The 16,243-nt window shown below is 42.8% G+C and overlaps 1 protein-coding gene across 2 annotated transcripts in view; it reads left to right on the top strand.

Annotated features, from left to right (window-relative positions):
* The window catches only part of dhx36 (DEAH (Asp-Glu-Ala-His) box polypeptide 36), a 145,361-nt gene that overhangs the window by 92,820 nt on the left and 36,298 nt on the right, over window positions 1-16,243 (top strand). For both annotated transcript variants that reach the window (XM_079874211.1, XM_079874212.1), the window contains exon 15: window positions 15,641-15,784. In XM_079874211.1, the coding sequence (XP_079730337.1) occupies window positions 15,641-15,784 (144 nt within the window). The remainder of the gene's footprint in view (window positions 1-15,640; window positions 15,785-16,243) is intronic.

Genomic DNA, 16,243 nt, shown 5'->3' on the forward strand with positions numbered 1-16,243 from the left:
TGGGGAGCGCTGCTAGAGGGCAGACCGTTCTTCGGCCAGTGGTCAGAACGGGAGAAGCTTCTACACATAAACTGCCTGGAAATGATGGCAGTCGACAACGCGCTTTTGTCCCCATATAATAGGACACCACGTCCTGGTCCGTTCGGACAACATGTCAGTGGTGGCTTATATAAATCACCAAGGAGGTATCAGATCCAGAACCCTTCACAGGCTGACGGAACGCCTCCTGGTCTGGGCTCAGCACAATCTGCACTCGCTCAGAGCAGCGCATGTGCCCGGCCACCTGAATGTGGGACCAGACAGACTGTCCAGGAACAATCTTCCGGCAGGAGAATGGTCTTTACACCCGCAGACAGTCAAACTGCTGTGGAGGACATTTGGCAGAGCGAAAATAGACCTATTTGCGTCTCAAGAGAACGCTCACTGTCAGGAATTTTTCTCCAAGAGCAGGGATGCGCTGGCCCACGTCTGGCCCCGCTGCCCGCTCTATGCGTTTCCCCCTGTCACGCTTCTACCCCAGGTGTTAGAGCGAATCAGGGAAAACGGATGCCCAGTGCTACTCGTCGCCCCATTATGGACGAACCAAGCCTGGTTTCCAGTCTTGATGCAGCTGACGAGTACCGCCCCGTGGCCGATACTGGTGAGGAGGGATCTCCTCTCGCAGGCAAACGGCTCGATCTGGCATCCTTGCCCGGAGCTTTGGTCCCTACACGTGTGGGCCATCAACGGGTACCCGTTAACCTCCCAGCGGGAGTGTTAAACACGATCACGCAGGCTAGAGCTCCATCTACGAGATGGCTCTATTCCTCAAAATGGTCTGTGTTCACTAGCTGGTATACAGCGCGTGGCACTTCACCCTCACACTGTGGGGTGTCGGAGGTTCTTTCCTTTTTACAAGAGCTTCTGGATAAGGGCAGAGCCCCGTCCACGCTCAAAGTTTATGTGGCGGCCATAGCAGCGTTCGCTGAACCAACGCTTGGCCAGTCATTTGGAAGGAACGATCTGGTCATTCGCTTCCTTAGAGGAGACCTCCCAGACCTCCCTCGGTTCCCGTTTGGGACCTTTCCACGGTTCTGGAAGCCATGAAAGGTGCCCCATTCGAGCCAGTACAATCAATAGACCTAAAACACTTGTCTCTCAAAACAGTGTTTCTTCTGGCTCTCGCTTCAGTGAAGCGCATAGGGGACTTGCAAGCGCTCTCAGTGAGCGCGACGTGTATGGAGTTTGGACCTAATGACTCGAGAGTCATACTCAAACCAAAGCACGGATATGTTCCTAAATCCCTCAATACACCGTTTAGGGCACAGGTGATCTCCCTGTCGGCCCTGCCGGTATCTGAAGAGGAAGGGGATGCAGGCTTCCTTTGCCCGGTCAGGGCGTTAAGAGCCTATGTGTCTCGCTCATCCGTTTTCAGACAGACGGAGCAGCTCTTCGTTTTGTTCAGCGGACGTTCTAAGGGACTAGCCGCGTCAAAACAGAGTTTATCCAGATGGATAGTTGATGCTATAGCGCTAGCTTATACATCTAAGGGCCTGCAATGCCCGTTAGGTGTCAAAGCGCACTCCACGAGAGGCATGGCCTCGTCGTGGGCTTGGTCTAGTGGGATTGCCTTGCAAGATATCTGTATGGCGGCAGGCTGGGCCTCCCCGTCTACATTTATAAGGTTTTATAACCTCGAGGTTCCCGCTTTACAAGCTAAGTTGCCCTCGGTCTAAATTTTCAGTATTGCCTGCCCGATGCTATCGGCTCAGGATGCTGAAACTGCTAGAGCGTCGATCACTGATCGTCTGTATACTTCTGTGGGCAGTGCGTAAGTCCCCCATATTTATCAGTCCAGGCCGAGTTCGCCCTGGCTGTGTGGAACACTTGATATAATCTGCTCTTATTAGAGTTCTATATTATAGGAATGATGCTATTCTAGCCCCTCTTCCTGGATTCTCTGTGAGTCCCGTGTGATTAGGCACTGTATGAGCCCCGGGCACCTGCCCTTGGGACTTTAGTGTTGTATCTCAAGCACGCACGGCGTTTTACACTGTGTTCCCCTAGCGTAAGATATTACGCAGTACGAGAGAACCTCTCGTAAGAGAACGTACTCGGTTACTAACGTAACCTCGGTTCTCTCTAGAGAGGGAACGAGTACTGCGTATCTTGCCGTGCATGCATCACGCTCTGGTTCGCTTCGGCGATGAAAAACTGGTCAAACCAGCCTCTCGAGGCTATATTTATAGCCGGGCCCACCCTCTTTTGGCGGGACAGGACGTATCATTGGTTCTGACGTCATGAGGGGCCTCTCTCGATAGGCTGGTGCAGTTGCCGCAGAGCAGCCAATGGGCGCGCGAGCTGTCTCGCCCATGTCTGCATGCTGCTGCAATGCGTTTTACATTATTGCAAAATTAAGGATAATTTTTGGGCTTCAGTATCTCGTGGAAAAGAGGTTTTCCCCTAGCGTAAGATATTACGCAGTACTCGTTCCCTCTCTAGAGAGAACCGAGGTTACGTTAGTAACCGAGTACGTTTGCCTTCCAAGGTTTCAGAGCTGCAATGCATTTCTGATTGACCTTGAGACGAAGCCGACCAGAGACCCACGCTCGGCGTGGTACTCGTGCTTTCAGCCAGAACTGCAGTGGGCGCATGCGGAGCAAGCCCAGCTGAAGTACTGATGATGCTGAGGCCATGAGACCTAGCATCCTCAGAAATTTCTTGAGCGGGACAGAAGCACCTCAGCGGAAAGAGTTCGCTGCGCGCTGAATGTCCAGCGTGCGCTGCGGTGATAGACGTGCTATCATGGAGAGCGAGTCCAGTTCTGTGCCCAGAAAAGATATTATCTGCCTGGGGGACAGAGAACTCTTCTCCCAGTTCACTCTGAGACCGAGATTCTCGAGGTGATCGAGCAAAATGGTCCTGTGCTCTACGAGCTCCGAGTGAGATTGCGCTAGAATCAGCCAATCATCCAAATAGTTCAACACTCGCATGCCCCGAAGTCTGAGGGGTGCGAGCACTGCGTCCATACACTTCGTGAATGGACGGGGTACTAGGGACAAGCCGAATGGCAGGACTGTGTACTGATGTGACTGGCCCTCGAAGGCGAATCTCAAAAATCGCCTGTGACGTGACGCTATCTGTATTTGAAAATACGCGTCTTTCAGATCTATTGACACAAACCAATCTCCTCGGCGAATCTGCGCGAGGATTTTTCTGGTTGTGAGCATCCTGAACTGTCGCTTCATAAGCACTTTGTTCAGTTGTCTTAGATCTAGTATGGGTCTGAGACCCCCGTCTTTTTTCGGCACCAGGAAGTATCTGCTGTATAACCCCCCTTCGCTCTGAGCTTGAGATAAAGGCTCTATGGCCCCTTTGCTCAACAGTTTTAGAATTTCGGCTCGAAGTAGATGTGCTACTTCTGTTTCCACCGCGGTTTCGACACGCCATATAGCGACAAGGGCGTCGGCGAAACTGCAGTGAATAGCCTCCTTTTATAATGTCTAGCACCCATTTCGAAACCCCTGGTAGCTCTGCCCATGCATCTGCATGGATAGCTAGGGGTTGAATGCGAAGCGCGCTTCGTTCGTTCAGCGACGGAGGGGCTTCGGTGTGCTGTAACATAAGCGTGGCGCTTATGACATTTGAGGCAGGGGGCGCGCTGATAACAGCGGGCAGATTGCCCACGCTCGACCCCTCTATGGTGGTCAACCGAGAGGGGGAGGTCTGGGCGAGTCTCATAGGAACTGTCATGTCTAAGAGTGGATGTGGGCGCTGGATAGCGGGCACATTTACAACACTGAGAGCATTGCTCGCCTGAGCAGAGTGAATGCATGCTGGTTTCGTTTTCACGGAAAGCCTGAGACATGCGGGACATAGTGTTTGTGGGCACTGGGTAGTGGGCACGTTTACTACGTTTAATGCGCAATCGATCTGAGTCGATTTTATGTGCGCGAGCCCTGTATGAAGGGAGTGCTTCGGTAGGAAGTGCTTCATGGCGTGGGACGCTTTCTGTACCTCAGCGAATCTTTCCGCAAAGTCCTTGACGGAAGATCCAAAGAGGCCAGCGGGAGAAAGCGGAGCGTCGAGGAACGCGGTGCGCTCAGACTCGGACATTTCAGAGAGCGTCAGCCACAGATGTCTCTCAGTCACGGTGAGAGAGGCCATGCTCCGTCCTATGGCCTGTGCAGCGGACTTAGTAGCGCGCGCAGATTGCATCTGGTCCTTTCTCGTCCAGTTTTCGGAGGAGATCAGCCTGGAAAATCTGCAATGTGGCCATGGTGTGTAGCGCTGACGCGGCCTGCCGGGCGGCGGAGAAAGCGCGGCGGAGCAGGGTTGACGTCGTGCGGCAAGCTTTCGAGGGTAGCGCCATCTTAGCGTGCCGTCCAGCGGAGGGCGGGCATAAGTGGGTAGCTATCGCCTCTTCGACCGGCGGCAGGGAATGGTATCCTCTGTCCTTGGCACTGTCGACAGAGGAGAATGCCAGAGAAACAGAAAAGCGCGTTCTGGCCGAATAGGGGGCGTTCCAAGACTTAGCGACTTCTTCATGTAACTCAGGAAGAAAGTGCGCTGGCTTGGACGCAGGCGAAGCGCGTTCCCCTGGCAGAAAATAGTCGTCCAGCCGGTTGTGAGCAGGCTGCTCAGGCGTAGACCACTCAAGGCCGAGGCTCGCCGCGGCCTGTGCGAGTACGCGCATGAGCTCCGTCTCAATGCTCGCTCTTTTACCTGACGATGTGCGGGCAGGGGGCGCGAGGTCCTCAGAGCTCGCCCAACCTTCACTGCCTGACGCCAGAATAGAGCAGGAATCCTCTTCTCTCAGCAGGGCTTCCTCGTCAGCGTCGTCGACGGAAGCGGCGGCAGACCGCGGCCGCTGTCCGCCGGGAAGAGAAGCTGACGAAGCCGGTGAAGCAGGCGGGCGAACCGGCGAGCTTTGCCGGCTGGGAGAAGGTTCCGGGACCCGCTGAGCACGGCGCTTTTTACGGCGCGGTACCACGGCGGGCGGGGGTGCAGCCTCGGTGAAAAATGCCAGCCAAGTCCTCAGAGTCGCCATGGGCATAGGCTCGCAATGAGGGCAGCCGCCCTCAGCGAGCGCGAGAGCTGCATGTTCCTCACCCAGGAAACGCAGATCACGTGGTGGGTCTGACGTCATGCTAGGCCTCGCTCGATAGGCTCACGCAGTTGCCAGCAGACCAGCCAATAGGCGCGCGAGCCGTCTTGCCTATGTCTGTATGCTGCCGCAACGCGCTTTACATTATTGCTAAATTAAGGATAATTTTTGGCTTCAATATCTCGTGGAAAAAGGATTTTCCCCTAGCGTAAGATACTCTTACGCAGTACGAGAGACCTCTCGTAAGAGAACGACGTTCACAAAAGGATGTAGGAAAAACTGCCCACAGGTTGTAATTCAAGCCCTATTAGTAGTAATGTATATGCAAAATTGTCGCTATGCCCGTGTTGTTTTCTCCGAGGCAAGAGCTGCTGCTTCTTCAAAAAACAACGATAAAACAGTCAACAGTAGCCTATAAGAAACCTCAGAGCAGCAATAATCACAATTAAGTGTCCAATAGCGACACCATTTGACAGCTTCAAAAGAGCTTCGTGCAGAGTCCGTTTACCGTTACATTAACCCATACAATTTGTATTATGCATTTCCTGAACATGTACTTGCTAATCAAACACTTTATATGAACAAACTACTAATCTATAAAACACAATCGGTCTACCGACCTTTTACTATTGTGTCAATTGATGTTGATATGCGCGAGGGAGAGAGAGAGCAATAACCTACAGTGCTCGTGATGTTTGAAGGCGGTGAGAGTGCGCGCGCGCGGCCGGGGCTCTCTCTCTGCTTGTTCTTATGCGCCCTGTCCACTGATCTAAATAATTCGTTGTTACGACGACTTGAACGACGAACTAATTCCCTCCCTCATTTTGATTTAACGAATTACAACGTGGCTACAATATAATAAAACGAGGGAACAAATTATAACGTGCTGAGGTATTATTAATTCGTGGCTACGAAACAATATTCACCTGAATATTCACCAATTCACAAAAATATAGGTCTTTAGCATTCACTATTTAATTAATAGTATCAAACTGTTTTTCTTACCTGTGAAGATAGCTTTTCAGTGAAGGCCGACTAGTGTTCTCGTACAGCTTTTTATTCCTTTTGCAAAGAAATTGCCGTTTTTTTAATAAGCAGGAAAAATTTCCGACTTTAAACAAATACCCATTTAAATGCTTAGGATGTTTGCGTTGTGAGAATGTACAGGGAGACTTTAGATTTAAAAACTGTCTCGTTAGGCAATGTTTTTTCAGTCAAATCATAAAATTTCCTATTGATTCAATAGAACGCGTGAGCTCACTAGGGAATACCAATATGGCGGCGCGGTGGCTTCACTGTTTATGACGTCATGAGCTATCCAGTCATTCTATATAGATCAGTGGTTGTATCGGTCAAAGAAGGTTGTGGTTTAAAAATAAACATTCTGACATTAACCTCCTGAGACCCTGTGTCCTCATATGAGGACATTACATTTTTGCCTCTTGACACAATGATAGTCAAATTTGTAAATCTTAGACATGTTGGCCACATTTAGGGACACTGCCCACACCATCTTGTGGTGATATAACAACATTACACCAATGTCAGTGAGAAGAAAATGGCTGGAAAATCAGCAAAATATCAGCAAAACACTTCCCGAAAGAAAAATGACCCAGGTAAAAAATCTATTCAAATTATATGAATGAAACAAATGTATTTATGTACAATACTGTCTCCATCATCATATGGGGATTAAAATTTGACATATTTTAGTAATAGTAGCACTCCAGGACATCAGTAAATGTGAAGTACTCGTTTGAGGACATTGGGACTATATTACGTTATTTATTCTACCATGTGGTTAGCTAAACTTGGGAATTTTTAGACGGATCGCAATAGCATTGAAAAAACAACATTTGTCTGTGTGTGTATGTGTGTGTGTGTGTGTGTGTGTGTGTGTAAGCATGAATTATTGAGTTAACATGGAAAAACTGGTTTGCTTTAGTGCAGAAAACTGGTAAAAATCAAGAATTTCAAAATGAAAGTGAGCCAATAAGTGGCCTTCTACTGCTCCCTGCTGGCCATTACCAGTACTATTATAAAAATCAGATTTTGTTAAGTGTTTATCACTTCATTTGTACTGATACTTCACATAATTGCTAGTAAAATGGTAAATTATAGACCCACTGTCCTCGCATGAGGACATCATATGGTAAAACATAGACCCACTGTCCTCGCATGAGGACATCATTTTCTGCAAAAACTACTTCCAGTACAAAAACAAATTTTAGTTATTATACTTATTAGGTCCAACTTATCCCAAATAGCAAGAACAATTATAAAATGCACACCAGGCAAGCTCTCGGGTCTCAGGAGGTTAACACTCTGTCAGCTACACTGTTTACTTCTGAATATTATAGTTTTGTTCCAGAACGTGATAAATCCATTTTGATTAATTTTAGTAAAAATGTGTTTTCTTTACCAAGAAAGTGGCAAGATGAAAACCACTATTTTCTGTTTCAAACTTTCACATAGCATCTTTAGGTTATAATAACATAAAAAATTCAAATCCAGAACTCGGTCATTACTAATCTTATAGGCTATACAGGCACTGGACTAAAATACATTCAATCAGCCATCGCTAAGAAATACCTCCTGAACTTTTTTGACGGCGTTTAGCTCACAAAAACTTATTTTGCACGGGCACTTCGCACTGCTCCCTGAATCGATGCGCTTATTCATTTGTGGATGTAAACTGAATCTGTAAGTCAGCTATGCTGTTTACTTCTGGATATTATATTTCATTCTGGAGTGCTTAGCGTTATCGCTACTGTGTAATAGTAGCCTATGCTATTCACCAACTAAACATATCCTACTCAATGCGTTCACATTCTCTTTCACGGGCATCATTTGTAGTAGCCTATTCATAAACTGTTTGCTCAAGCATAGCGTTTTCGGAGTTCACTGTGTGCTTTCTACCATGCACAAATAAAAATGTCACTGAACTTTTGCTGTGTAATTGTAACAATGAGCACTCAAACACACCAAACCAACAATTACTAAAAACACACTCAAAAACTGATTTTGCACGGACATTTTGCACTAGTTTTGATTAATTTGAGTAAAATGTGTTTTATTTACCAAGAAAGTGGCAAGATGAAAACCACTATTTTCTGTTTCAAACTTTCACATAGCATCTTTAGGTTATAATAACATAAAAAATTCAAATCCAGATTTTGATTTTCAAAGATTTATTATAAAACCGGATTATTTTTACCCAAAAATGCAATAAATTCATGACACTTTTTTTTTAAAAATGCAATTAATCCATTGAATCAATATAAAAGTTATTTTTTATCATATTGAAACTGTTGAAATCAGCCAACGCTAAGAAATATCTCCTGAACTTTTTTGACGGCGATCAGCTCACAAAAACTGATTTTGCAGGGGCACTTTGCACTGCTCCCTGAATCAACGCGCTTATTCATTTGTGGATGTAAACTGAATCTGTAAGTCAGCTATGCTGTTTACTTCTGAATATTATATTTCATTCTGGTGCACTTAACGTTATCGCTACTGTGTAATAGTAGCCTATGCTATTCACCAACTAAACATATCCTTTTCAATGCGTTCACAGTCTCTTTCACGGCCATCATTTGTAGTAGCCTATTCACTTTGTGAGTTTACGTTGTGCTTTCTACCATGCACAAATAAAAATGTCACTGAACTTTTGCTGTGTAATTGTAACAATGAGCACTCAAACACACCAAACCAACAATTACTAAAAACACACTTAAAAACTGATTTTACATGGGCATTTTGCACTAGTTTGTATAATGCCCGACTACGTTCTGCATGGACAGAACATCTTTCTGTAGCTGTAGCTTATCATGTGGCAAGACGCTCTGCTCTCCACTGTGAAAGTAAATTCGGTTTATTTTCACTTCCAAAGGATGAGGCAGTGAAGAATCAGTGGTTAAAATAAATCTTTACCACGATACCACAGCAGTATAATCCCAAACTTTTGCTGTGTTCCCTTCATTTTACTGACAACTGCTTCTCAAATCTCGGAGTTCAGTGCAGGATTCGCAAAACACTTGCTCTAGAAAGATGGGTCAGTACCCAGCTTATTTGGACTAACTTGCTCCTCAGAATCACAAGTCAAGTCACCTTTATTTATACAGCGCTTTTTACAACACAAATTGCATCAAAGCAGCTTCACAGTGATAACATGAAAATAATACATCAAAATACAATAATACAAAAAAGTTTGTTTCTAGAAGAAAATTGCGTCATCGTCCACCTTAAGTAAGGCAGATCAATAATATTGTTGAATATTAAATGTCCACAACTAAGCAAGCCAAAAGCCAAGGCAACAGTGTCAAGGAACCAAAACTCCATCAGGTGACAGAATGGAGAAAAAAGCCTTGGGAGAACCCAAGCTCAGTCGGGGGCCAGTTCTACTCAGGCCAACGAGCGAACAGTGTATGATTATGATCCAGGCAGCATTACATGTCAGAAGTCAGATTGGTCGTGTCGATGAAGCCTTCCCAGGGCTGATGAGGCTGGCACTTCAGGGATGTGACCCATGGATGGGTCCAGGTGCAGGTCCACCATCTGATCTGGATACGGCCGTGATCCAGCTGACTTCAGTAAACAGGGAGGAACTGATTTGACACTTCAGGACTGCATTGTTATCGTGTCCAGGCGCAGGTCCTTCATCAGATCTGGATACGGCCTGGATCCAGCGGACTGCGGTAAACCTCGGATAAACCGCCAGCAGTCGATTTTGATATTCTAGGTATTAGCAACTGGCCAGAATTTTGAGATTGCAATAGACGTGAAGGACTATAATGCGTTAAGAGCTCGCTCAAGTACTGGGGAGCTAAACCATTTAGTGCTTTGTAAGTGATCAGAAATATTTAAAAATTTGTACAATGTTTAATAGGGAGCCAATGCAGTGTTGACAGAACCAGGTTAATATGGTCATACTTCCTGGTTCTGGTAAGTACTCTTTTGGACCAGTATTTTTAAGTTTTTTGGACCAGCTGTAGTTTGTTTATTAAGCGTGCAGTGCAACCACCCATAATAGCATTGCAATAATCTAGCTTTGATGTCATGAACGCTTGGACTAATTGTTCTGCATTTTTCATTGAGAGCATATGATGTAATTTAGATATTTTTTTAAGATGAAAGAATGCGGTTTTACAGATGCTAGACACGTGACTTTCAAATGAAAGATTGGTATCAAAGAGCACACCCAGTTTCCTAAATGACGACGAAGACTTGACAGAGCAGCCATCAAGTGTTAGACAGTATTCTAGATTATTACGTAGAGGAAATTTTTTTGTCCAATAATCAGAATCTCTTTTTTTTTTCAGAATTAAGTAGTAGGAAGTTGCTAGTCATCCAGTTTTTTATATTAGCTATGCATTCCGTTAATTTTGTGAATTTGTAAGTTTCATCAGGGTTTGAAGAAATATAGAGCTGCATATCATCAGCATAACAGTGAAAACTAATTCCATGCTTCCTATTGATATCTCCCAAGGGTAGCATGTACTGAGTGAACAGCAACGGTCCTAGTACTGAGCCTTGTGGTACACCATACTGAACTTGTGATCGATAAGACATCTCTTCATTTACTGCTACAAACTGATAACGGTCAGATAAGTATGATTTAAACCATGCTAATGCAATTCCACTAATGCCAACATCATTTTCAAGTCTATTTAAAAGAATGTTGTGGTCGATAGTGTCAAATGCAGCACTAAGATCGAGTAACACTATAGAGAGATACAACCATGACCGGATGATAAGAGCAAATCATTTGTGACTCTAATGAGAGCAGTCTCAGTACTATGGTACGGTCTAAATCCTGATTGAAAATCCTCGCAGATATCATTTCTTTCTAAAAAGGAACATAGTTGTGAAGATTGTAATTGACAACAAGATTGAAGCCTGTAATTGACTAATTCTGTAGGATCAAGTTGTGGTTTTTTAACAAGTGGTTTAATCATAGCCAACTTAAAAGTTGTTGGTATGTATCCTAATGACAAAGATGAATTAATGATATATAGAAGAGGATCTATGACCTCTGGAAGCATCTCTTTCAGTAGCTTAGTTGGTATAGGGTCTAATATACATATTATCGATTTAGATGATTTAACGAGTTTAGCAAATTCTTCCTCTTCTATAGCAATGAATGAATCAAATTTTTCCTTAGAGAGACTACAATGCACTCCCTGATGCGATACTGTAGTAGACGTTTTCTAGTACTTCTAGTTCTTTTTTTTATAATTTTCTCCCTGATATTATCAATCTTATAAGTGAAGAAGTTCATAAAGTCATTACTGCTGTTCTGCTTGGAAACTTCTTGGCTTGAAGCTTTATTTTTCGTTAGTTTAGCCACTGTTTCAAATAAAAACCTAGGGTTTTGTTTATTTTCTTCTAATAGGGTTGAAAAATAAGCAGATCTACCAGCTTTTAAAGCCTCTCTGTATGCAATCGAGCTCTCTTTCCATGAAATCCGAAATACCTCTAGTTTTGTTTTCTTCCAGTTTCACTCCATTTTTCTGGCTGCTCTCTTAAGGGCCCGAGTGTGCTCGTTGTACCACGGCATTGGACTATTTTCTTTAATCTTCTTTAAGCGCAATGGAGCAACTGTGTCTAAAGTGCTGGAAAAGAGAGATATAAAAGTTTATTTCGCAATATCGAGTTCTTCTAAGCTATCTGGGATGCTGAGATGATGAAACTGATCAGGAAGATTATTAATAAAGCAATCTTTAGTGACAGAAGTGATAGGTCTAACATATTTGTAACACGGAGTTGGCTTTGCAGCCTTGGCTAAATGAAGTTTACATGAGACTAGATAATGATCTGAGAAGTCATCACTCTGCTGCAGAAGTTCAGCGGCATCAACATTGATTCTGTGTGATAATATTAGATCTAGAGTATGATTACTACAATGTGTAGGTCCTGACAAGTGTTGTCTAACTCCAATAGAGTTAAGAATGTCTTTAAATGCCAATCCCAATGCATCTTTTTCGTTATCTACATGTATATTAAAATCACCAACAATTAGGACTTTATTTTCAGCCAGTACTAACTCTGATAGAAAATCAGCAAATTGTTTGATAAAGTCTGCATGGTGCCCTGTATACAGTAGCCAGCAAAAATCTCAAACGTGATTTATCATTTACACTATATATTGCTACATTAAGCACCAACACTTCAAAATAATTATATTTGAAACTAGACTTCTTAGTAATTCTGAAAATATTACTATAAATTACAGCAACACCTCCCCCTTTGCCTTTCAGACGAGGTTCATGTTTATAAAAGTAATCTTGGGGGGTGGACTCATTTAAAGTAATGTAATCGTTTGGTTTTAGCCAGGTTTCTGTCAAACACAGCACATCTAGGTTATAGTCTGTAATCATCATTAACAATAAGTGCTTTTGAAGTAAGGGATCGAATATTCAGCAACCCAAGCTTTATCATTTGCTCATTTGTATTATATCTGTTTTTTATTTGTTGAACATCAATTAAATTTTTACCCTTAGATGGGTTTGGAAGTTTTTTGTATGTCCTAATTCGGGGAACAGACACAGTTTCTGGATGATGATGATTATCTAGGTGAAAGAGTCTCTATGTGATGGGATTTATCTGACCTTGGTGACTTGAGACAGCTGGCAGACGGTCGGTTTAGCCAGTCTGTCTGCTTCCTGACCTGAGCCCCAATTCATGTTTGAGCTCTAAGACTATGTGCCATATTACTAGAGAGAAGAGCAGCACCATCCTGTTCAGGGATTCAGGGATGAATACCATCTTTTTTCAACAGGTCAGGTCTGCCACTTTTCCAGTTGTCTATGAATTCTATATTATTTTGCGGACACCACTTAGACAGCTAGCCATTGAGTGAGGACAATCTACTAAGTATCTAATCACTCCTGCGAACAGGAAGGGGGCCAGAGCAAATTACAGTGCCTGACATCGTACTTGCGAGTTCACACACCTCTTTAACATTAATTTTAGAGATCTCCGACTGGCAGAGTCGAACATCATTAGTGCCGACGTGAATAATAATCTTAGAGAATTTATGATTAGCATTAGCCAGCACTTTTAAATTTGCTTTGATGTCAGGCGCTCTGGCTCCCGGCAAACATGTGACTATGGTGGCTGGTGTCTCTATTTTCACGTTCCGTCAATAACTAGGGCACATTCAACAGGATTCTCAGTGGGTGTTTCACTGAGTGGGGAGAGGTTTAAGGTTATAATCGGCGGTGTTTTGTCCCGCGACCACAGCACCTCACCGTGTTTGCTGACTGATCCTACTCACCTAAGTTGTTTGATGAACTCGTAAAAGGCGCGAGAAAAAATAAATAAAGAGCAGACAGATTGTACGCTAACAGGCTAGCAAATTACTAGGTTGTTGTACTCAAAATAACGATTTAGACTGAAGCTAGCGATGTCAGGTTAATGTGTGATGTTAAGTAAGCTATATTTAGCAGTATAAACAACAAGGAATGATAGCAAATAATGATTCAAAACAGAAAGATATACAGACGCAAACCAACGCAACAGCAGCAGCAGGAGCAACGAGGCAGACAAGAGCAATCCAATCCAATCAAACAACCTGTAAGTATGACTAATTATTGATGTATATATTTTCTACCAGTGTTCAAAATACTTCGCTTTGTGTTTTATATTGTGTAGCTCTCCTGCTAACTGGCTAAATCATGTTATCACTGTCTTACTGAAATACTTATGCTAATCAGCTGTGATCCACTATTACCTAAAACTGTGTCTATTTATGCAGATCGTCTGTTGTTCTTACTACTTTTAGTAAAGATAAAGTATGGAGCAATATTTGTTTTACCAATGTTTATGTTACATCAGTCATTCACGCTAGAGCTCGCCTAATGTGTGCACCGTTATTGATACAGTTCCCACATGTTCACCGGAATAAATTAGAAAAATACACATCGTATTTTTGATGGACATACACTTGTTAATGCTGATGGTGAGGAATTACAGTTGCGTAATGTACATCAGACTGAGTAGTGCATCACTGAGAAACGTCCTGCTCAAGTCGTCCTTGCAATGGAGGTTCGGTTTGAATGACTAGTTCTTACAATGTTTCATCTTCAGACTGATATGGTAAGATCGACGTCATCGTTCGTTACTGTCTTTAGTTTACGGTGTACAATCGGTGAGCTGTAGGAAGCTTCCGGATGGAGCTGAAGTTCAGTTTTGGCAATGGGCATTTTTGTTTTTGACACGTGCTGTACGCAGTAGACCAATCACAACAAACTGAGCTGTCTGGCCAATCAAAGCAGAGTAGCTGAGGGAAAGGAGGGAGTCGTTTGAGAATCCTTGAAAAATGTGATGTGCAATGTTTATTTTGAGAAAATGAAACCCTTTTTTGACCTTTGATGCATGTAAACCTGTTGTAGGAGACCTCCAAATTAGGAGACTTTAAAATAGCATAATAGGGGCACTTTAAAAAGCAATCCATACACTATAAGGACCATTTCTTCTTGCCGGTCGTCCGCCATGTTTGTTTGCTTAACTTCATGTTTGATTCGAGAGTTTTTGCGAGATTTCCCGTTTTCATGTTGGAGCACTCCACACATTAGAGGAACAAAACGGATAAATCTATGAATTTTTTTCGTCATGTTTGTGGTCTCTCACATTTTGAAAATATTATAAGATTTTAAAAATCTTTTAGTGTGGCCCCAGCTTCAGATGATTCTCAGATACTGAGATTTCATTGTAATCCTTCTCACAACGTCACTGAATTCACCAATGAGTATTCACCTGAACAATGTATGATGATGTACAGTATATGGTATCATTCTAATCCTTGACCATCAAAACATAGGGGTATACATCACATTTTCCATGTTATCATGTTTGGTTCAGGAGATATAATACAAAATACATAATTAAGTTATGGCGGAAAGCAAAATGGTCGCCATAGCATACCGATTTTGCAATGGCTCCATTTCTGAAAATGTTCAGGGGGCGTATTACGGTATTACAGAAACTTTCTATCTTAATTAAAAGTTAATTTAGGATTTTTCAAAAAAAAAATTATTACAGAAGCAAATCTTATGTTGATTTAGGATTCTTATCCTATGTTACAAAATCTAATTTTACCTATTATTAAAAATAATAATAAATATGTGCATGGATAAATCATTTATAATAAACACTGCAGTATTCTATTAAAAAAAATAAGTCAGATAAGAAATTACAATTTTGATTTCATGGTGACAAGAGACACATTTCTTAGTGAAACGGAATATTCAGTGAGAAATAACGCAAGACTCAACTTGATTTTATTCATTGGCATTTGTTTGGATTCTTGGGGGAGAGGAGGAAACATTAGCACATGATATTATTGGCTTTTGTTACAGGCAGAAAAGTTTCAGACGGCAAGAAAAGTTTTTCTCCCCTCTTAGAATAATGTGACCTAATGAATCATGACCAGGGACATTTATTAAGACTAAAAATTTTGCCAATTTTGACTTTAGAGGACATTTTTTCCTCTACTTTCGTGTCATCATGAATACCTTGTGATATTTCTCTTTCAAACTCTGTCTCTTTCAGTATTACGATAGATGATGTTGTGTATGTGATCGATGGAGGGAAGATTAAGGAAACTCATTTTGACACCCAGAACAATATCAGGACCATGACAGCGGAGTGGGTGAGCTTAGCCAACGCCAAACAAAGGAAGGGCCGTGCTGGCAGGTACAGATCTTTCTCCCTCTCTCTCCCTCCCCTCATTTATCCTCCTTTATATGTTATTCCCTCCATATATCAGCAGCTCTTCCTCAATCCATTCACAAGTATCAAAACCAATTTCAGTCGTAGGAATTGCACCCCGTGGAAGAATGTCAAACCTCTCAGGAGGATATGCAGTGTATGCTTGTATCACCGAAATGCTGTGGGATAAAATTGATTTTAAGTTTTTTCTTTTTTTCGTATCACACTATTTTGGGATTTTAGTTTCTATTCCACAGTGAATTTTTATAAAACTTAAAGAAATTAATTTATCCACGTATTGCTTCATTCTGTAGTACTTTCTTTTGTAGAAAATTACGAGTATAATCAATACAGAAGTTTTTGACAGTTTATAGTGACCAAAACTATTTAAAAAAATAAAAACCATAAAAATGTATCCATATGACTTGTGCTATTTGTAGGGGG

Source organism: Squalius cephalus, assembly GCF_949319135.1.
Source record: "Squalius cephalus genome assembly, chromosome: 6".
Taxonomy (NCBI): domain Eukaryota; kingdom Metazoa; phylum Chordata; class Actinopteri; order Cypriniformes; family Leuciscidae; genus Squalius; species Squalius cephalus.